Below are 23,924 nucleotides of genomic sequence, written 5' to 3' on the forward strand. Positions count from 1 at the left end.
GGGAAAAAATTGCCTTTAAATAGGCATTAAACGTTTTCCAAAAACTAAAAATAAACGTTACTCGCTAACTCGAGTTTAGTATTTTGTTTCCTGCATTGTCGCTACCTTCATACCCGCATGAATAAGAAAGTATTCTACTGTTCAAATGATTTAAGAATTAATTTCTACATGAAATTTGTGTAAAAATAGAGTAATGTTTATTGCACTGATCAAATAAATGCATTCAAAAAATTAGAACTTTACTAATTTCACAAACTTGATTATGTGCGTTATGAAAATGATGGTATAAATTTACAGACATAATTATGTACACTATAACTTAATTCTAAATTTTTACAAACTTGATTATATGCGCTATAAATATGTGCGTTATGAAATAAAATGTGACGAAAAAAATACCTGAAACAATGGATGTTGTGTATGTAAAATCGAAATTTAATGCAACCAATTCGTTATCACGAAATACCGCATTAGTCACTCTAAACAATTAGTGAAGCATCAATATTATTATACAAGGTACCATTATGTAAATGAGACAGAATTTGAAATGTTCAGCAAAAAACAAACTCCACATGCATGTATGTCATATTTCATTTTTTGATGCAAATGATTTTTTTCCCACGTTATATCAGCGGTAAACGAAGCATTCTCATATAAGACAGCGTGCTTTATATTTCGGGCAGTCCTCGCTGAATCGTCCAGAAACCACCAATGTCACTGTGAGACGGAATTCGTCATCGTTCATTTCTTTTTTTTCCAAGATGCGTGTTCCGATTCTGCTTGTGTTTTTCCCGTGCTTGATATTCGTGAAAGCACAAGTACCACCACCTAATGTGCACCTGGAGAAGATTTCAACTTTGTACGTTCCGTCGCGGTACAATTCTCACGATTACCCGGAATTCAAGCTTGGAAAGCATGCCGCAGAACAGCTTGCTTACGATCCTGCACAAAAAATCTTGTACGTGACAGGTAAGATCTATTTGTTTATTTTATAAGTTTATAATTTTCAAAAATTAATTTATTAGTTCTTGTTTGATTTTTTTTCTGCTGTTTTATACTTTTGAATGTATTTGCTTTTAATGTATGATTGATCTCTTTACTTGTTCCTCTACAATTAAAAAAAGATGATACCGGTACAGTATACCAGTCTTTGACTTTTTGAAAACTGTCTTGTCCATCGAAAGCACATCGGACGACTTACTCGTATACCCGTTTTGCTCACAATATAATAAATATTTTGTCCGTTTTTCATTACTTGCATTAAAAAAAAACATGATAAAAAGTTTGACTTTTTGGAATTTTGAGATATATTACTTTTTGATATTTGACCAAACTTTCATAAAGTTTTTAAAGAAGATGAACACGACATTAGTTTTTCATCAATCCTTGGATTTCTTCAAATGTTTTGTTATGTACATGTAGCAAAGGGATCTTGGGTCTTGGTCTCGCCTTGAGGACTAATTTCTCTACTTGAGTTAAACCTACTTCATGACTTTTGCTTTCTTAGCAGAACTTTAAAATGTCTTAGAATTTCAGAATGTAGATTGGGAATCGAACACGTCTTTCTTTTATCATGTGCTCGATCCATTAAACTGGTGTAACGATTAACTTCGAAGAAATCAAGCTTAATTTATTGTTTTTTTCTTTAAAGGCGAAGAAAGGCTGAATGTGGTTGATCTTTCCAACCCATCGGATCCGATAATGCTGTACCGGAAACAGTTTGTCAAAATGGATCCGACAGATGTAGAATACTGCGGAAATCACGTGTTTGTTTCTGTTGCTAACGACGAGAAACCGGAAGATGGAAAAGTATTGGTGTTCCGGAAGTACAACAGACGACATAACACGATGCCCATTGTGCTCGAGGTTGTCGGTAAGGTTATTAACAATAGGCATAGAAAAACGTTGCCGGAAAACATCTTGGAAAATTTATAATTATATGTATAAACAAGAATATATTCGCCCGTTTAGCCTGCTTCCCTTTCAAATTCTGACACCTGGACAGAAACAACGACTCATAAAATGAACGATATGTCAAATTATGAAATATGCCAAGCAATTTCTTTTTCTGTCGACAAATTATACTACAAAGCAAACATAGAAAATTTAATTATAAGAACATAAATGAGTTAGAATAGAAGACATTTTTGACAGCAATTAAATTGCCAAGTACTCCTTGTCATTTATTGCATTACCACAAAATAATTTTTTTCTAGACATATTATGTAAATATAAAGCCTTTTTTGCTGAGGCTTCATCTTAGTAATTTTTAATGAATAAAAATCGTTGTCTTTTAAAAATTAATCTTGACTTTAAGCCTTAATTAATAACTGTTGCACCAACCAGTTGTCATTGAAACAGGTGTGCTTAAGCATGCTGAAAGTAATTGCTGCAATGAACACAATTTTATTTTTGTACCGTTTTTCAGCCCTTCTTCGCTTGAATACGGTTTCGCCCCGCCTTTAATTCGCGCAGACAAAGTTGTGTTAAAAGAGAGATAATTTGAGACATACGAATTTGGCAAGTCTAAATTTTGCTCGCCGACGGCGAGGACGAAAAGGGCGAAAATAAAAGGGGGTGTATATTACACTATTTAAACAACAGACATACACTGAACGTCTCTATGTCTGTTTCAACAAATTCCGTTGTTTTTCGTTTAAGAGGGCTGGCCATTTTAACGGAATAATTAAGAAAAACATAGCTCTGAATAAAGGCATATGAAGTTCATGCTATGAACCCATTCAATTTCAAAGCTGAAATATATGCAATATTTCTTTAATGAGTAATAGTTCATAGATTAAAAATTAAATTAAAGTTTGAGGTAGATCGGACGTCTAATTTGTTGAGCACTCAGCCTCCTTATGAGCCGCCTGAAACAATGAAGGTTTATCATTTAGCATCATTATTTTTGTATCTTGAAACATTTTTTTTAATTCAAATAATTCAAAGCACGAGATAATTAAAGATCTATGAAAATATACCGATTTATCACATATGTTGCAGCACAATCAGCCGATAAGCACCATCAATGATTATGTATTTGTTTGATGTTTGGTTTGATTCTCGCACTGTCATGGTAGCCATAAAATCTCTGTTACAGTGTAATTCCACCATAAATTTCATTTTTACAGTTGGTCCCTCTCCAAATATGCTGCTCCCAACCATAAACTGTCAAAAGGTACTCGTTGCCCTAGAGGGGGAGGCATTCGCCAGGGGCGGGAATCTGATTGACCCAGAGGGCGCCATTGGTCTCCTCAAATTCCCTTCCAGTTACATATCCGACACAACATACAGCTACAAAGTGTTGGATTTCCGCAGCTTTAACGACAAGTAATGAATTTATACTTTGTACAGTAACTGCACAGACAATATTTGATTATATCACTTAATTTTAACGTGTATTCGTGGTTCTTGTGGACTTCTTTGCGATATCCAATCTTTTCTTTCTAAATGACTTGAAAATGGCATTTTCTTCTTCCGTTTTCTACATAATTATTTAATTTTCTCAATCGTGTTAAATTCCTACCTAGCTGTAATATATAAATCTCGAGCAAATTTATGCAGATGAGTATTAGTAAAACAAAAGGAGGACCCTACCACAGTCGTATGTCACTCTTTGCGTTCTGAATTTTGCAAAAATAAATCATTTTATGAAGAAGTGGAAATGGGTGTATTTTTTTGAAATATTTCTCTCAAAGGCAAAAAAAAATATTTATATCTATGTAAAGTAGGGAAATAAGTTTTATTCATATACATTAAATTCAAAAAGTATTTTATTCAATATATAAATGCATTGCATTGTCCTGACCATATATGTATTTTCTCCTGAAATATAACTTTGCAATAACTGTTGAAAATCAAATAATATGCCATGCTAAGAAAGCCTATTTCTGATAAACTTTTCGAAAAATTTGAATAAAAGTTTAATACATTTTTCCTCTTGATTTACGGGAAAAAAAATTAATTCACCTTCAAATATAACATGGAATCATATATCGATGAAGAAATATTGATTAGATGAACGTTTTTATTATTATTATTTCTTTATAAGATACCCAATACTAGCAAGAAGCGGCGTGCGCTATGTCTACAAAGAAAATGGAAACACCCTGGCGCAGGATTTAGAACCAGAACATATTACATTCAGTGCCGATGAAAAGAAGGCTTATATCAGTTTGCAGGTACAGTGTTTCGTAATTGAAGGTACAACCAGATAAGACCGGATAACTAGTTTTGGTCCCAATGACGTTTCCAGAGTTGTGAAGCAAGCTTCTTCTTTTTTTTTTTTTTATAATTTTGATGGATGTTCAAGTCTTGTAAATTTCATTATTTTTTCAACTAAAGCCACAGTGGTATATAATATGGTGTTTCCGCAAGGAGAAGATTTATAATTTATGTCTCAGAAAGCACACATGTCGGAGTGACATTGATGTCTTGTTTAGACATTGAGGCTGTTGTTGAATTCATATTTACTTACTATGTAGAAAATAAAAACTTGCTTAAAATTTCACTGGGCAGTAAAATTATGTAACGTATGCCTCCTAAAAATAGTGAAATGAAGATTAATATACTGTGCAAGATATGTATTTTTTAAAATACAGCATGACTTTTACGACATAATCTTATGTTTTAGGTTTAAATTATGCATATCAACTTCCTTTTGTATTAGAGAAAAGTTTGACAGTGCTTTAGTGGAGATTACTAATTAAAACTGACTATATTGGTTCGCACCTATTGTTCTTTGCACATTCATGCGCAGAAAGACACCTTTGGATATAACTTTGCAAGATATGATTTATCAAATAGAATAATCATCTATAACAGCAAAGCTGTAAGAAATACTGGAATCTTTGAATTGTTACTAATTGTTTTTTTAAAATAACACATTTACAATGGGTTTTTAATCAAAGTATAAAAAAGAACTGTAAATCAAATGTAAATGGTGCAAGTTTTTTTTCCAGAGAATATTCATTTAATAACATTAATTGTTATAGTAAGTTTTTAAAAAAACATTCTGTGATAAAGTATAAACCAAATGGAAATTGTTAAACCATATTTTTTAACAGAATATCGATTAGGTTTCTTACCTTTGATAAATCAGAATAAGTATTTTTTTTCTGTGTATAGCAAACAAACACTCTGAAAATGTCGACGTTAGCCGTTTGGACCATTAAATATCTCCTTTGACTAAGGGCAAAATTCTAAGAATTTATTATGAAAAACAAACCGTTATTAGAAGTGTAAATACAAAATTACCATATTTTCACCTCGCTTTCTATTACAGGAAAATAATGCAATAGCTGAAGTCGACATGGTATTAGAAACTATCACCGATCTTCGCGGACTTGGATTCAAAGATTGGACAAAATACAAACTGGACCCCAGTGATGAAGATGGAGGTACGTATTAATCAAAGACCGACATATACATGTAAATATGTATATAAGTAATTCAATGATAATAAAGACGACACAACGTAAACCTATGAAATTGATGCCCGTTTTTGTTTTAAATCACGAATGAAATAAAAAAGCCTTCACACCCCCCCCCCCCCCCAAATATCTATCTAATAAGTGTTTCTTTTATTCCTAATCTGTGTTTGAAGTACTAATACGCTTATTGGAAATACCAAAGTTTTTGATTCACCTAGTAATGATTGATGATGTTATAGGTATCAATATCTACCCCTATCCTATATACGGTATGTACCAACCTGACGCCATTCGAACGGTAACAATTGGTGGGAGGGAGTATATTGTAACAGCCGACGAGGGCGACAGCAAGGACTACTCAGGACTGAAACTGACAACTTCCGGATTTGATGAGACTAAGCGGGTCAGGGATATCACGCTCGCTAGTACGTATCTGTCAAACAACAACTGGCGCATACTCCTAGATATCAATACTAAAGGAAACAATTAGATATTTACACATCAAATAAATCAATTTCATTTGAGACTGCTTGTGACTATTTTATTTTTAAAGCTGATATTTTTGGTGGTCAGGAATGAACCGTGTTTTTATTTCATTTTTTTTTCACCAGACAATTCTGAAGTACTTCAATGGGCCAGAAAGCGAAAGATACCAAGCATTCAACATGATGCTTTGTTAGGTTTGGTTTATTTTACTTAAAAGTTTGAAGAACTAAATACAATATTATTTCAATCGTCATAGATGATAATAACAGTTCAGTCGCTTTTTTTTAAATAGGCAAACTCTCCGTTTCAACACAAGAAGGACGTCTTAGAGATGGCACGTATGACAAACTGTATTCCTATGGAGGGCGTGGCTTTTCTGTCCTACGATCTGACACTATGGAGCGTATTTACGACAGCGGATCGATCGTGGAAGAATCCCATGCGATGCAATATCCCAAATTGTTCAACTCCTACGCCAAATCATCTGTAAATATTACAGACACACAGGACAGTCGTTCTGACAGCAAGGTTAGATAATTTTTTTTTCCAAAATTGGATTCTTTCCTCTTTATAAGAACTATTACATGTAGCCAGTTCAAAAGATAATCGGTAAACTTTGTTTCGTTTCAAGTTTTGAGACACATTTTGTTTGACAACTCGGAGGTTTTCTTCGTTTGAGACAATATTCATTTTTTTTTATTGAATATTCAGTGTATTCAATACCATGTGTTCTTTGCTGTATAACTCGATTTGTAATTGTATTTTTCTAGGGACCAGAGTGCGAAAGTTTAGCTATAGCCTATTCCGGAACAAGAGTAATTGTATTTGTCGGCTGCGAACGGCCTGGCACCATTAGTATCTACTCATTTAACAGTAACATGACTGAAGGGACATTGGAAAGCATATACAGTGGCGCCAAGACCGTCTTGGGGACCTGGGGAGAAGCATTTGATGGTGGATTACTGACGGATATGGATACGGATGATATTAAGTGCGTATGAATGCCCCCCCCCCCCCCCCCCCCCACCAAACACCACCTTTGCTGAAAGATAAAAAAAAGTTACTGAAGATATTTTAAATTTTAAACTGTCTTTATTGCCTTTGCATGAACTTTTCAATTATACAGCATGTCTAAGCTTTTACAAGTTTAAGGAAATTCTTTATTAAAAATGCAGAAGTTTGAAAGATCTACCCATCGCTTGGTGTTGACTACGTTTAATTTGTTGTTTAATATCTCTCTGAGATTATTCCTGTTTAATATCTCTTTGAGATTATTCTAAATTTGAGTGAATGCCGATTTGTTTCCATCGCAGAATAGCCATTTAATATAAATCCCAATCGTAGAATTACATTAGACGAAAAACTCGATATTGTTATTTATGTTTAATATCATATCGCAGTTGGAGTGAAGAGTCTATTATTTTTACGCCATTAGATACCTCCCTCCATTCCAAAGCCCGACGGGTCAGCCATTGTTGGTGGTTACTGGATCAGATACCGGGACAGTGTCGCTCTTCCACGTGCGTGGATTGGACAATCGTAAGTATGCTTGGTTCGCTGTTACCCATTTAAATACATGTACCCTGAAGTACCGTGCAATCGCATTTCTGTCTTAAATAATATTTTATGATAGCAACGCAGTCACTAAGTCTTAGAAGACGTGTCCAGATTATCAAAGCCTTTTCGCTTTCTAATTAAATAAAGATGGCTGGATGGTCCTAACCATTTTTAGACTATATTTACCTCCTGTAGACGAAGAGCTCTGTATAGAAGTAGAGGAACATATTCTAAATTTTAAAGTCAGACTATTGGGATGTTTACAATTCTAAATGATGGTTTGTGGCCAAAAATGTCATATTCAAATGTTTAGGGCAGATTTAATGGGAACTATATTGACCACCCAGCCTCTTTAATCTATATGCAATTCATTTTTGAATTTCGATACTTCATTAGACTTCTTGAAGTGTATCTAGAAAGAAACTTCAAGAATTTTCTTTTCAATTTATAAGCTTTACCAAATCCACGAGTCAATTCTAGGGTTCCAGTCAAACCTCTTCAAAGCTCACGTAAGTCATTTTAATCACATTGAACACAATAATAGGGAATGGTTACACATGTACCACGTTTTATTGATGATTTTTCATACAGATAATGACAAAATTACAATTTTTTTTCAAAGAAAGTTCTTCATATTTTAACTATTTTTAGCAATATTAGCGTTAACACCACATTTTGTAAACTAACTTTTATTTGCGTTCGAAAAAGTAAATTCAGGTTGGTTGTGACATCCCGTTTATTTCTTATTATTAATGAGAACCGATTTTAACCTACTCAAAAAATCACAACTTGGAATGCAATCATAATGGCGAAGTAAAATTGAATTGTTAAGAGGGCTGGAGGGTCGTGGTCATTTTAAGGCTTTATTAACCAACTTTAAAAGAAGAGCTTGGAATGAAAAAAATAAGAAAGTGTTAGGATTTTTCTTTACGCAAGGTCAAGATCTTTTAAATGAAAGGTGCCTACAGGTTGATAAAACATCATATGCCTAAAAACAATAGATTTGTTTGATAGGGTTTGTCGAGGATTACATTTTCGCTAAATTATATTAAAAAAAATCAGTTTAAACTGTCATTTTCTGAAGGAAAAAGGATATAAATCTCAAGGTTTTGCCCATTTTTGACCGACAAAACATGTCTAGAAAAGATACAGTCTCTCCAAAAACGGAATTAAACAAGATATTGACCTCTTTTTGAAAATGATGCTAAATTTAATATAGGTATCGGGATTACTTTTTTACATGATGTGATATTGATTGTCAAGAAAATGTCACAATGATTTTACCACCAAAAAAAGAAACTCTGACATCATTGACTAGATCTTGACCTTACTGACTGTTTTTCGCCAAAAGTATCATATCTGTTGACCATCCAGCATTTTTATAATTTCGCATTATAATTTATCCAAAAAAAAAAGGTCAAACGTAGAAATTACCGAAGTTCACCTTTTAATTTTGCGCGAGATGTTTCACGCCAAACTACAAAAAACCGAGATTTTTGGTAACTTTTCGAAATCCAAATTATTCAAAATTTTGTAACAATCCAAGTTGACATTGTCCTCTATACTTGGCATGAATCACTAATTAAAAATCGTCACATCAACTCAGTCAAGTTACAAATAAAAGGTGGTTTACAGTGCCCTGATATGTTCGTAGATATTATTTAACTGATGGTAAGGGATCTTTGGTGTATTTTTTGGTCTATACAAGTGCACTTATATTTAGGAATGTTTGCACTTAATATGCATCGCCGTATCACTTATCACAGAGAGCAGTGCACTTAAATTCACAATATACCGTAGTAGTTTCGCATGCACTTTCAAATATGAGATTTTGCTATAAATTAAAAGCTCAAAAACTTCTTTATCCGAGCTGTACGTGTTAATTGATTTATAACGTCTAATTTTAAGCTTTTATTTTAGCTCTCCCAGAATCAACCCCTAAATCTTCAACAAAAACCAGTTCAGCAAGCCCCAGTAAAAGTCGTCAAGGTTTGTTTTTGTTGTGTTGTTGATATTTTCAACTTTGATGTTGATATTTTCAACTTTGATGCATTTGATTCGAACTGTTTTATTAATTTGAATGCAAATGAACAGTGCCTGGTATCATAAACTACTACCATGTATTTAAAAAGCGCTGGCAAATTGATCGGATGGTTCAAAACATTTTATTGTTGAAGAATTCAACACTGATATGCCGGAATTTCAGGAAAAATATGTCTTTAACATTTACTATTGGGCATTAAATAACATTAACGATCACTCAGAGTATTTGTAAAGCACGACAGAATGCATTAATTTTATAATTCTTTAATACTAGAATTACTGGGCTTCACTATTAATACATATACATGCAAGTTTTAAAGTTAAGTGTGTGCATACTTAAGTGCAACGGCTTCTTATTCCTAAAAATCTTCAGTTATTGAACAATATCATATGGGGAGGCAAAGTTTCAGATATCAATATGTATTTCATGTGCTGTTTAAAGGGGCATGGTCACGATTTTGGTCAAAAATTATTTTTCCGATTTTAATATTTACAATGTTTCAGAAAGTCATTTTTAGTAGGGAACCGAAATTTGAGTGTCATTTGTTGAGTTATAATCGAGTTACAGAGCTTAAAATTCTTCGCTATGTAAACAAAGCGTTTGTTTACATTTTGAACGTTGAAGTAAGAATTTCAGTTTTAAATCTAAACCGAATGTGTAAAACGTTAGGAACTGTTTATCAATGCTTAAGATAAATAAAAAAGATTGACAAATAAGCTGGAAAAAGATTTTTTACTGGTATATTGAACCTATGTAAACAAAAACAGGGCATGAGCCTTGTTTACATGATTAAGAATTGTGAGCTCTGTATCTTGCTTATAACTCTACGAATGACTCTCAAATTGTATTTGATCATTAGAAATGCATTTCTAAAGCGTTGTAAATAATAAAAACATAAAAATAGAATTTGACCAAAATTGTGACCATGCCCCTTTAAAGTATAATTTTATTTCTTCAGGAAAGAAACTTCGTGGCAGAAAACAAAACAAAACAAGAAACAACAAGTTTACCCAACGGAATAACAAAAGAAACAATAAAATTAAAGCCAGCAGGAAAAACAATAGAATTAAAGCCAGCAGGAAAAACAATAGAATTAAAGCCAGCAGGAAAAACAATAGAATTAAAACCGGCCAGAAAAACAAACAGAAAAACAAACAGAACACCAAACAGAAAACCGGTGTTTCTAGGAAGGCCAAAGGACGTCCAAAAAGAACCAAAGCGACGAAAACAACGTCAAAAACAACAGCAGGTAAAAAAGCAAAAGCAATCAAACCGAACAACAAGGGAGCCAAAGGGAAAGGGCAAAGGTCAAATAAAGGGACGAAATCAAAACAGGGGAAGAAATCGAAAACAAAATCCAAGAAAATCTAAGAGTAAAGTGTGATTGCTTCAATAGACAAACGGTGGTTTCAACATGAATATAACAATTCTCAGAGATTTTCTGTCATATATTGTATTTGTACGTTTTGGAATGAGTATATAAATTTACTGTTTTAACGTCCTTGTGTTTGGTTCATATTCTGGTCCTGGTGCCGGGACACTGTCCTACTGTATTCTGATAAAATGAAATGCTAAAATAATTTAAAAGTGTCTTTATATTAAGCTTAATATTATGATATGTATGGTGGCATAGATCTACCACCACTTGTCAGATAATTATTTTAACTTCTCATATGATAATGCCAACTATTCAGATATTTATGTCAACTTGTCAGATCTTTATGTTGCCTTGTCAGAAAATAACCATAGTGACTAGAGACTTAATATTTTGTTGTCAAAGAGTGTTAGTGCCACTGACTGCAATTTACTTGTCATCATTATATCATATAAGTCGACTTAAATATCTGACAAGTTTACATAATCATCTGACAAGTCGACATAATTATCTGTCAAGTCGACTTAAAGATCTGACAAGTTAACATAATTATCTGACAGAAAAAATAATATGGCCACTAGTTTAAAGAAAATTATCATTCATATTGTAAATCGACTTGTCAGATAATGATGTTGTCATGTCAGATGTTATGTCGTCTTGTCAAATAATTATGTCGACTTGTCAGATAATTAAGTCGACTTGTCAGATAATTATGTCGACTTGTCAAATAATTATATCGACTTAAAAGATGATTATGTCGACTTGTCAGATCCTTATGTCGACTAGTCAGAAAATATTATTTCAAATGGATGGCACAAATTGGGCGTGGAAAGGTTAAAGTGTTGAATTCTTAAACACGTGAATAAGTGACAAGTGGACTTAAAGAACTGACAAGTGAACATAATTATCTGACAAGTCGACAGCAAGATCTGACAAGTCGACATTATTATCTGACAAGTTGTGGCAGATCTATGCCACCATAGATATGTAATAGTTATATGAATTAATACTATATTATAGAACGCTTTACAGAAGCGTGTAAGGGTCACAGTAGTATCTTTAAAAATATAATATATTGTCATAAAAGATATAATTGATGTGTTAAATAAACAAATTACAATGAAGCGCATTGAAGTGGTAAAAGTTTTCGTTCGAATGGAATGTTCTAAATTTTGTATCGAACGTCAATTGTTACATAAGACACGCCCATTTCTATTGAAACGAGGAAAACAGTATTCATCACAATGCTTTCGGAACCGCCACTCTTCTAAACAGCACAATCAGGATTTCACACAGTGCATTACATAAACACACTTTCTTTCTTTCCAACTATGTTCAGAACAAGTTGCTGTCCTTTAAAAAAGGACTACAATACGTGGACCATTTGCATGTGTTTCCAACGAAAACGTGAAAGCCTTAAGGTGTCATAACAGTATTTCAAAACATGGCTGAGCCAAAATAATTCCCGAATTTTCCTTTGAATTCGGGGCGTTTCCGCACGCGACAGGAGCTGAATTTTTTTATGATATGAAAAACAATGTTTAAAAGGCCTAACTATCCCATTTTTGTAATAATGCGAGGTCATTTTAATTTTTGATGCGTGTTGTTTCCGGAGGGGGATGAAAAGGCCCGGGCTTGATTTTCAAGCACATGTGTAACTTCGAGGTAAACAAAGTCTTACGCCTTGCTGGATGCACGTGTGTATTTTGCTAGAAAATTGTAAATGAAGCGTTGTTTAAAAAGATGTAAAGAGGATTTTTTCCAGAAGTTCGTTTTGAATTTTTAATCTGCATGTAAAGTTGTGCAATTTTGGTAAGAATATACAGTAAAATTTAATACTGTAGTGACACCTTAAGATTATCAGAGATTCCACCGACTCTAGCCCTCTGCTTTTAACCACTAAATTTGTACGTTGTATTACGTATACATGTATGTATATATAGCCCTGACTTTTTATCTCAGAATTTAAAGGATTCATACTTCTAAAATAATTATGATCTATCTATGAATGAAGTTTGCATGTAAAGTATCAGGCATTCGGTGAATTCTACTATTTGCGCACACATTACGATTCGCACTACTTTGTTAACTATGCAGTGACAGCTTTGTGTAAATTAAAAATTTCATATTTTGATGCATTTTTTTGAGATTTTAACTTTCATACAGTGACATAATTATTCAATCATACTTAAATGCTTAAAAAAATTTAATCGTGAAGTTCTCTAGCCTCGCCTACTATAAAAGTAAAGTTAAGTTACATGTGTATTCGGAAAACAACAAAACATTGCAAATTATGCTAGTTGATGCATGTTGTAGTTTCGGGTTAACATTAACTTATTTCATAATACTAATAGTTCATATCACATGCCAATCATTTCTTTAAACGTATACTTTGTTTCTGTACTGTTCACCGACAACTTTACAATTACAGCGCCTTTGAACTTATGTCTGCATATGGCACGGAATTCCGATCCCGATTCAGATAAACGTTTTCTAGCCTGGTTCCCTGAGCTACCCATTACGCATAGGAACCAGGCTAGCTCATGCGCAGACTGAATTTTCCCCATAGCATCCGATTTAACCTCGCTTATATATTTTCTGCGTGGACCTCAGGGTCCACGCAAACAGTGATATTGTTCAAAATAAAGAGTCAAGAATATTTTTAGTAACAAATTTATTTTTGTTTTGAACTTCCTGTACTGTTATTGTAAATAAAGAAAAGTTTTTTTTCACAACATATATGCACATGCTTTAGTTTTTCGTTTTAGAGGGGTAAGCTACGTTCTTCGTCTTCTACATTTTTTGCTGTGCTTGCAGCATGTTGAGGGGACTGAGGATATGCACGGGGCACGGAAAACATATACGGAGAAAATATCGGGATTCAGCTTGTGTCCACATTTCGGTCCACAGCCCTGCTTGTGTTGTATCGAAGATGAGCGGTTCCGAAAGCATTGTTACGAATACTGTTTTTCTCGTTATAAAAGAAATGGGCGTGTCTTATGTAAAAATTGACGTTCGATACAAAGTGTGGGACATTCCATTCAAACGAAAAATTTTACCACTTCAGTGCGCTTCATTGTACCAATTTGTTATAGCGAACAAGCAATCTGTTTTGACAAAAAACCACAATTTTTTATTTTCACAAATTAATAATTATTTTAACACATTAATAATTTTGTATAACAAATGATTTGGTTTATCAATTTAATATTTTTTGTAACAAAAAAAGTTTTTTGTTTTCGCAAATTAATTTTTTGATTAACATTTGTTTTAACAAATTAATACCTATTACAAATGATAAAGTTGTTATATAAAACATTATTAATTTGTTATAAATTCTTGAAAATTCACATCAAATAATAAAATTGTATTTAAAAGAAAAAATTGAGCAAGAACACATACCCCATGTTCTCTCATAACTTTGCTATGATTGCAGATTGTGCATTAGATTTTAAAGGCGGCATAACCCCCAGAAATTTATCACATCAAAACTCGCAAGCATGCACAAGTGTTCTTTAGTCTTAACCAACAGCAACATTAAAGTGCAAAAAACTAGGCATCTCAAAAATCTTTCCGTTTGAACCAAAAGATATTTTATTTATAAAGATGCGTGTAAGTTTTGAGTTAAAAGAAAATTAACAAACCTTCAAGATTTTGGAATTTCCTCTTAATATTCACATCTACACGTTACTTAGAATGTCCTAAAACAGACCAAGCATAGTTTCATATAATTCTATGCATCAGTTTAACGGAAGTCCACTAATACATTCATTACTTTATTAAATACATGGCCAAACATACAAGTTTAATAGGATTGACATTCTCAGAAAATAATAGAATCGAAACCTGGTTATTGGAAATTTACAATACATTGTAGGTGTCCTTAATAACTAAGCCGTTTAATATTTACATTGCAAGTGTATTTGTCTGTGATAACACGATGGATCGATTTTGTCATGCATAGTGTATTACATTTCAATTATGAATATTTTAAGATTTAATCGTACAATTGCTGAAAATTGTATAAATATAAATACATTCACATGCATATGTAATTACAAATCATCCTTTGGTTATTATGAGGTACGTGATAAAATACAGTCGGGCGTGATCAAATCTATCATAAAACCCTTCGGGCTTCATTAGATTTGGTCACTGATCGTATTCGATAACCTCATAATACTCAAAGAATGATTCCTTATTCCTTAAGGTAGTCCATTCTTAACTATCGTATTTTATATCTAATAAATTGCAATTTGATCACTAAAATCTCAGTGTGATTTTAAGGAGTTTATTAAATAGTAAAGTTTCACCTTTGAAATCTTTAATAAAAATTAATTTTAATAAATTTATCATAAGTTGAAGTTAACATTGTAGTCTATGGGAAAAATGCATTTTTAAATAGATTTCTTTAGTACAAGTAATTTTCTCACATTTCTCTTGGTAAAAAGTTGCAAAAAGCTTTCTCCGTCTTCGAATATGCTAAAATAATTCATAGTTTACCAAACAAAATTTCAGAAAATGATTTTTTTTAAATTTTCCTAAAGGACAGGCAACTCTTTGAAAAAGTTTTAAGTGCAAAAAGTTCATTTAATTGACAACATACATACACCCAAGTTTGGTTTATGTCAGCCTCATAAAAGCTTTAAAATATATATTTGATGAAGTAAAGATCAATCAAAATTGTTAAATTCACTTTAGTTATGGATGGACAACCTTAAATAAAATACCTTGCAGCCGTTTCATATTTGGAGTTTTAAGTAGAAGGACTTGTTAAAGGATACTTTATTAATGCAACTAAATTGTTAGGTGACGGAATAAACATTTTGTGCAGGGTCCATGCTTTATTGGATGTTTAGAAAATCCAATGTTCAGAAAGAAAACCAATTTTATACCTTTTGGGGAAATAAAAAAAAATCCAACAACAGTCCGAGTATATACATGTGGCTGGTGTTTTTTAAAAAGTACATCATGTGTTATGTTCACCTTTACTACCAATAACCTTTAAATGAATACGTCAATGACCTATTTTCAGGGCCTTAAGCCTTGGAATATTTCTTGAAAAATCCCCTTAGTTTTACAAGATGACCAGGATGTTGTTAATTAGCCAATCATCAAAAGAAATGGAAACCTTTTAAGATAAGAAATATAGGGACATTAAGGTAGTGATGTTACATAAATGTAATCAATTTAATTTTCTAACAGCAACCTTTGAATTCTTGTACTTTCTGTATCTTTTAAGTTACTTTTACAAACATACTGAATTGGACTTTTCACAATTTATGGTTCTTGTTTCTGGCTAAATTTTTTTTATTGTGTTTAAAACCTTGAATTTATATTACATAGATACAGTGAATATTTTAAGGTTTTGAATAGGTTTTTGTAAATTGGTTGCTGCAAAACGTTTTTTTTTTTTTTAAATGAATTATTACACAAGACTTTAGGCTAGTTAAGAGCAATTTGTTGTTCAGGATGCATGTAATCTGCTCTATAGCACTATGTTTATGTCAACTTTATCCTTAAGTTGACATAAACAGAGTGCTGTAGAACATCTACCGTTTGTTTTTTGTTTTGGTTAAAATAGTTCAATCCAAGTACGCCTCCTGTAACGGTATGAAGTTAAATCTGCTCCTTTTCCATACTAAATTAATTACAAGCTGAGAGACGTAAATTTGTGCTATTCTGCTTAAATTTCGGCACATTGATGACTTTTTATTAGCAAGGAAGATAAAATGTTTTAGAGCAACTGCAACATTCAAATCTCAGAATGCAATTTGTCAGCTAAATAAATACAAGGGTAGTCAAGGCATAAAATGTAATAAAATGAGTGGATGGAGTATATAATATTAGTGTCTAGAAATAGATAATCGTGCATGATAACACTGAATTTAATAAATTCTATATCAATTCGTTACGTTTCGCTCTTGTTTTGTAGTTGACAGTTATAAATACTTTATTTCAAATCGGTCATTGCAGCTGCAGGGATGTTAAATTACAAAAATACATTTAATCATATCAATAAATAAAAAAATATATATTTAAAAAAATATTCAGAGATTATAAGGAGAGCATAAGCTAATGAAAAAAAAATAGAATATTTAGTCAGCCAACAGATAAGACGAAAGTTTAAATGCACTCAAATAATTTAAAATCTTTTGAAGAAATAATACATTTAAGAAATAAGACAGTTTGTGCTAGAGATATTGTTACTCACTTAAAGCTTTCGAAGATTTGATAAGCGAGAAGTCCATTTTGGTCAAAGTTAGGGAAGATAATGTACAATCTTCTATGAATTAGAACGATAAAGAAATTGATTGGGGTCGGATTTTTCCCGTATAACTGTCTTTTAAATTATCTTACAGTAAAAAAAATTGACAGTTCAAACTGAAATTTTTGTTCTGTAGTTTCACATTTCATTAAAAAAATGTCACTGTTTGGTCCGATATGTAAGTGTTAAAAGGAAAACGTCTGTAAATAATTATGTTTATTTTCTACGTAGCAATTATTACACAACATGTGAAGCATATTTTTTCTTATCTAACCGGTATTTTGGTCTAATGTATTCATTAATTCCCGCAAGATCCTGTTGTCATCGTTACATGAAGGCCAATAAAAGCACAAGCACAACACAGCATTAATCAGACCGGCCGTGTTCATGCAAGGGCAATACACGAGCAGTAGCTGAAAGATACATCGTCTTGCAAAATAGAACAACTCCAGTATGTTGAGGAAAATTTTGTCTTTTCAGTTTATTCTGTTCATAGCTTACGTTGGATGTAAAGCTATCAATCTGAAAAAGATTTCCACTTTGTACGTTCCATCCTCCTACTCGGACACAGGGACACCCCTGTTCTCTCCAAAAGCTAAGTCATCCGAACAGTTGGCTTATGACACACAGAGTAAATTTGTCTATGTTGTTGGTAAGTGTCCGTATCTTCTTGCTTTTTTATCAACATAGTGTAACGAGTCTGAAAAAAGGGTTTTTAGAAAAAAGATTATATGTTTATTATTTAATTGCTAAATTTGGCAATTAATGCCGATTTTGAACGCGTAAGTATTAGTAATATAAACATTGTTTAAATATAAAGTTTTAAAATTAAGTCTCTTTATGATAAGTGTTATACCTGACTTCAATTTTAAAAATATTTATAAAAAAGACCGCGTGATTAGTTGTAGTTTTTTAAATATAAAAGCGGGGGGTGCTATTCACTAAATCCATATACATATTTCACCTTTACAAACGCTAAACTTTTTTATAGGATCATCAAAATTAAACGTCATAGACATAAACGATGTTGAAAACCCTCAAATAATCTACCACAAAATGATGGGAGACTTTGATCCGACTGATGTGGAGTTCTGTGGAGATCACGTCTTTGTCACACTGGACGATAATCAAGACAGAGAAAGGGGCCGGGTTGTTGTGTTCACTAAGTTTGACCCTAAAAAGAAAACAATGGATACTGTTCTTAATATCACAGGTACTAGTACTTGTTAATCATAATTATCGATAATATTAATGAAAACAGTTAATACTGAATAGTTTTCCTACGAAACATTTTGCAAAAAAAATAAAAATTTTGCGGTCCTTTATAAATTATTCTCATTTATAATAACAGATGAGGGACTTTATATTCTTTTAATCTGTTTCTTCGTGTACATGTGTAAGTTTTATGCATGCCCGCTTCCTTCGTGTGTTCAAGAATCCACAAGAAGATACTTGTATTTCAGTTGGACCTCTTCCGGATATGGTTCAGCCTTCGTCAGACTGTAGAACTGTGTTGATAGCCTTAGAGGGAAAAGCCTTTGCAAGGAATGGTGAATTGGTCGACCCAGAGGGAGGAGTCGGGCTTCTGAAGTTCCATGATTTATTGATATCTGCCTCCAATTACTCCTATAAAAGGCTAGATTTCACCCGTTATAACGACAGGTACAATAAATGTATTTTGACCATTACATAATTTTCTCCATAAATTAATCTAGTATATTGGGATAGTTTTATGGACAAGTTACTAAAATAAATATTGCCATACTCATATCGGCACACTTGTTTTGTATATTCTTAAAATTAGACATTTAGTGTTTCCTTTAATATGCAATATTCGAGTATTCTAAAATGTGCTCCTTCATATCTGACAAGTAATTCACCATTGATTTATTTCATGGGGAAATAACTGCCATCCCCAATTATCATGTTGCAGGTGGAACAGCTTGTCGAAGACTGGCGTTCGTTTCATTTATAAAGAACAAAACAACAAATTTTCTCAAGATTTAGAGCCAGAATATATATCATTTAGCAAAAATGAAAGGAAGGCTTATATTTGTCTTCAGGTAAGGTTTTCTTCGGGTTTTTATATACATATCGGTCTTAAACCATGCAAGTTTTACCACTGCATGATGGCTTTCCTCTTGCAGGTGTTTCAAGTGTTCATGCATATTCATCTACAACCGTTAATGATAATATGCCGCTGAATTCAATAAATTATTACTTTAACATTTGACATCTTCAGCCACTAATGATACATCGCTGCTTAGTGCTAGAATTGTAACTGTAGGCGTCAAATTGCACAACAACCTTAACCCTTAACGAAGCACGCAAATGTCTACACATTGATATTCATATCATAAATCGGCGATGTAACGGTTGTTACACGTCTTATTTCAAGACATTTTCATTTAAAAACTATTGAATCTTGTAAGGAAGCAATACCATTTTTACTTCAAGGAAAATAATGCCATAGCCGTGGTAGACTTGGGAACAGAAAACATTACGGCTATACATGGACTTGGTTTCAAGAACTGGAGGAATTCTAAGTTAGATGCTAGCGATAAAGACGGAGGTAATCGAGGCTGGATATTTTTTTTATAATCGCGAATTTAAAATCTAGTACCGAATTAGATATCCTGTTCATTTTGATTTAAATAAAAAAAATATTTACATTTACTTTTTTTCTCCCTATCAAATTGCATTGATTTATTTGAGTGATATTTACGCATAACACAGAAGACACAATCACCAAATCTGGTGCGTATGAATACAGTCTTCCTTTAGTTATTCTCGAAGAACATGACTGACTCTCCTCGCGACTTCAAGCCAGATCACGACCTGATATTATACTTACGCTGATAAATATTTCTTGCTGTAAACATATTTTAACAATAAAATGAATTCAATTGATTAATTTCTTAGTATACCAGAAGTAAATTCATCAAATTACAAAATGAAAAATAAAATTCTCTTATAAGTTATCAAATCTCTATGCACTTTTTTTGTCAGCATGATTCGGCTGTTCCAATGGCTCGTCCGTTAATTGCACATTACTAGTTGAATAAGGCGGAGATTTTAAAAATAAATCATGTTTTCGGAAACAGAATAAATGTTAAACAACGTAAATATAAGCATTGAATCATTATTTTTTAAAAGATGTGGTCTCATATATAGCTGCAACGGTGTGTGCAAACAAATTTTCATAACTCGCTAGCGCGCGTTATTCAATTTGTATACACACACCGTAGCAGTTGTGAGACCACATATTTCAAAAAATAATGATTCAATGCTTAAATAATACGTCTCAAATTTTTATCATAACATGCAAGTTGATATTTGCAATAGGGATAAATATCAGACCGCTTCCTGTGTATGGTATGTACCAACCTGATGCAATCCATGTAATAAAAGTGAACGGTGAGGAATACCTTGTTACATCCAACGAAGGAGGTGGCAAAGACTACTCTGACTATAAACTAAACGCTACTGGCTTCTCTGAGGAAATCCGGGCCAGAGATATTTCTATATCAGGTATAAAGACGTAATGAGAACAAGAAAATCATATTCATATTGAAAAAGGGAGAGCGGGGGATTAACAACCTATAAACAAAATTAATGATACTGTATTGTTAATATTCGATAATTTTGTATGCATGTATATCTGAAAATAGTTCCCATCCTTCTTATCAAAAGAATAGAATTCAAAGCATAATTCTGTTTTGATGTTATTTCTGGATTTTTTGGTGTGTTGTTTTTTGTAGAAAACTCAGAAATTAATCAATGGATGCTGCATAACAACATTAGTAACATATTGGATAATTCAGTATTAGGTATATTAATTTCTATTTTTAATCTATTTCTTTCCATGCCGAGTAAATATGCTGAACATTTGTCTTCAGACAACATAATTATACATGTCTTTTGTTAAATAAGGTAGGTTAGTGATAACAACAGAAACCGGGAGGTTACCCGACGGGTCTTTTGACAAATTATACACGTTTGGAGGGAGAGGATTTTCTATTTGGAAAGCAGACACAATGGCCTTAGTGTATGACAGTGGAAGTGACGTAGAAGATACCCATGCACAGGCAAGACCGGACCTTTTTAACGCACAATTAAAAGCCAACAAAAAAATTAAGAACACAATCGACTACCGTTCTGACAACAAGGTAGATATATTTTAGAGAGAGAGAGAGAGAGAGAGAGAGAGAGAGAATAAGTTTCGTGGTCATTTTAATGGCCGAAATGTGAATAGATTTTAACATTTAGTGTGTTGATTAAATTTTAAACTCAAGATGATGTTTGTGGAAACTATCAATTCATTATTTAAAGAATTATCATGCATATAAATATGATTGCATGTCGCATTCATTATTCATTGTTTTAAACTGAATTTCAAGGATCCTGTTTCAACTTGTTAACTGCTTTGCATGGTCAAAAATACCAATGTTCCAATTAATCAATTTTTAAACAGGGTCCTGAAAGCGAGAGTCTTGCTATCGGTCATGATGGAGATAAAATCCTCATTTTCGTTGGACACGAACGCCCAGGATCTATAAGTGTGTACTCTGTAAATGGCGACATCTCATCTCCTAAGTTCGAAAGTGTGTTTTGGGATATTCCAAACTCAGATCAAACCTGGACTGAAGCTTTTGAACAGAGAAGCATAAGTGTTATAGACCCAGAAGATTTAAAGTAAGAGAAACAGAGGATATATCAAATAAATTGTCACCTGTAACAGTTATTTGCTATGTTACAAACTGGTTTTTTCCTAATGTTGGTACGTAATGTTTAGGTACATATCAGTGACGGAAAGTCCAAATGGTCGCCCTCTTCTGTTGGTAGCAGGTTCCATTAGTGGAACTCTGTCGATTCTGGAGGTCACGGGATTCAACATGGGTAAATAATGGTATTTAAAACCTTTGTATCGAAACAGTTATGTATCTTTCTACAGCTAATGTTAGAATATTTGAATAAGATCGTAAATATATTAAGAAGTACGTATTACTATGCGCTGGATGATTGAAAATTTAACTGACAAGAAACATTTAAGTATCTTGAAGTTTAACAAACATTAAAACAAAACAATAACCCTCATCTTCACCATTAATAAAATTGATACTAATATACCAACCTCTAGTCTTTCTTCATATGTTTATTGATTTCCCTATTTTTGAATATTTCACATTTTTCTTTAACATTAATTTCTGAAAGTAGTGTCGTTTTGACATATTTCAGCAGTGAAAATATGTACTATGATTAAAGAAGTCATAATGTATATTTTTGTTGCTAAAATTAAAATTTATAAAAAGGACAGTAGGACTAATCAAATCAAATAACATTCAATTACAGGAAACAATAGAGAAAAAAAAACCAGAAATTGATCTGGAAAAATATAGACCTCGAGAACTTTCAAAGTCAAAGTTAAATTCATTCTTAATACTCTGTTCATTGCCAAAAAAAGAATTTACGTGTCATGATTATTTCAATTCAATTGCAGTATCAGCTACTGGGGCTGTATGATAAGAGGACTAAATAAGTCCACAAAAGGTAAGTTTAAGAACAACATTGTCCCTGCCTTATCCTAAAAGATAGCCTTTGAATAATACTGGTTGCAACTTTTATCATTCATTGATTTACTCTATTAATTTTTTGGCACAACATAAAGTTATATAATTTCCAATTGGCGCGTTTATCTAATTACATTACTTTTTAATGATTATTTAAATACCATTGAATTTTTGGAATTTAGATTGATTATTTTTGTATGTCTCTTTAATTAAGCAGATGTGGATATATATTGGATAGCTGTCATTCAGCTCGGCACAGTATGGGATGATAGCTTTCTAAAGTCCTAGTGATGCAGAAATACTACGTTCTATTAAATATTATTATGTGTATTGTTTATCTAAATTCCACATAGTTTTAACATTATGTATTCTGTTATACGCCTTTCAATTCAATGTAAGATTAGAAAATAAAATCAAAGAACGAATTTTTGTGGAGTTTGATAATTATGGTCTAAAATATGCAGATAGTTCGGTTCGAAACAAACTATTTTTTTTTTCAAATGACCATGCTGAACGAGTATTTCATAAATTGCTTGTGATCTGAAATGCAAAGAAATGCAAAGTTACATTACCCAAAGTTTACTCTTTTGCGTAACAACATAATTGACTTCATTTTAAAATAGATGGACATGTATTTCACAAAATCTCTTGAAAAGAATTAAATTTGCTTAGTGCTAGCTTTAAACCTTCCTTTAAATACTTGAAATTACTTTGTTTAATATTACTCAACTGTAAATAACATCAATGTCATTAAGATAAAACCACGGGTCAACGGGTCAATTTTGACGGACAGCATGACTACCGAATGACATTCAGCAAAATAAGACATGGGCGAAACAAATGACCTTGATTTGTTGGAAACACGCTCTACTTTTAAGGACATATTGGCCGTCTACAAGGACTATTCTTAGTGCACCACTGTTTCTTAAACTTAATTATTGCCTCCTTCCCAATTAAAGTCAAGACAGTCAGACGTTATTTCTAACCTCCGCTGAGCATTCGAAGATTTTGAAGATGAGTAATAATTGACTACAACGCATAGAAATAATACTGAAACTTACAAGGAATGTTTTTTCATTTATTAAATAAAAGGATCCTTAACATTTGATATGTAATAAGTTGATCACTTTGGTTTTTGGTTTACGAATCCCGTATTTTTATCAATGAATAAAAGCACTACTTTATAACTTTT

At 32.5% G+C, this 23,924-nt stretch overlaps 2 protein-coding genes across 3 annotated transcripts; both read left to right on the top strand.

Moving 5' to 3' along the window:
- Positions 1–661: 661 nt before the first annotated feature.
- LOC105338188 (uncharacterized) lies at positions 662–11,020 on the top strand. Its single transcript, XM_011443187.4, has 13 exons — positions 662–969; positions 1,652–1,873; positions 3,132–3,330; positions 4,052–4,181; positions 5,285–5,399; positions 5,672–5,857; positions 6,044–6,112; positions 6,211–6,446; positions 6,689–6,909; positions 7,354–7,457; positions 7,928–7,984; positions 9,396–9,464; positions 10,478–11,020. The coding sequence occupies exons 1-13, from the start codon at positions 762–764 to the stop codon at positions 10,888–10,890; spliced, it is 2,229 nt and encodes a 742-aa protein (XP_011441489.3). The 5' UTR covers positions 662–761; the 3' UTR covers positions 10,891–11,020.
- A 6,510-nt stretch (positions 11,021–17,530) lies between these two features.
- On the top strand, positions 17,531–23,157 carry LOC105334853 (mesenchyme-specific cell surface glycoprotein). 2 transcript variants are annotated; one of them, XM_066079388.1, is made up of 12 exons: positions 17,531–17,814; positions 18,154–18,375; positions 18,626–18,824; positions 19,096–19,225; positions 19,620–19,734; positions 20,508–20,693; positions 20,924–20,992; positions 21,096–21,331; positions 21,637–21,857; positions 21,958–22,061; positions 22,663–22,712; positions 22,947–23,157. In XM_066079388.1, the coding sequence occupies exons 1-11, from the start codon at positions 17,616–17,618 to the stop codon at positions 22,683–22,685; spliced, it is 1,704 nt and encodes a 567-aa protein (XP_065935460.1). In that variant the 5' UTR covers positions 17,531–17,615; the 3' UTR covers positions 22,686–22,712; positions 22,947–23,157. The 2 variants fall into 2 exon arrangements, with proteins under 2 accessions (XP_065935460.1, XP_011436760.3); XM_011438458.4 differs by having other exon boundaries at positions 22,950–23,157.
- The last annotated feature ends 767 nt before the right edge of the window (positions 23,158–23,924 follow it).

Source organism: Magallana gigas, chromosome 3 (genome assembly GCF_963853765.1).
Source record: "Magallana gigas chromosome 3, xbMagGiga1.1, whole genome shotgun sequence".
NCBI lineage: Eukaryota > Metazoa > Mollusca > Bivalvia > Ostreida > Ostreidae > Magallana > Magallana gigas.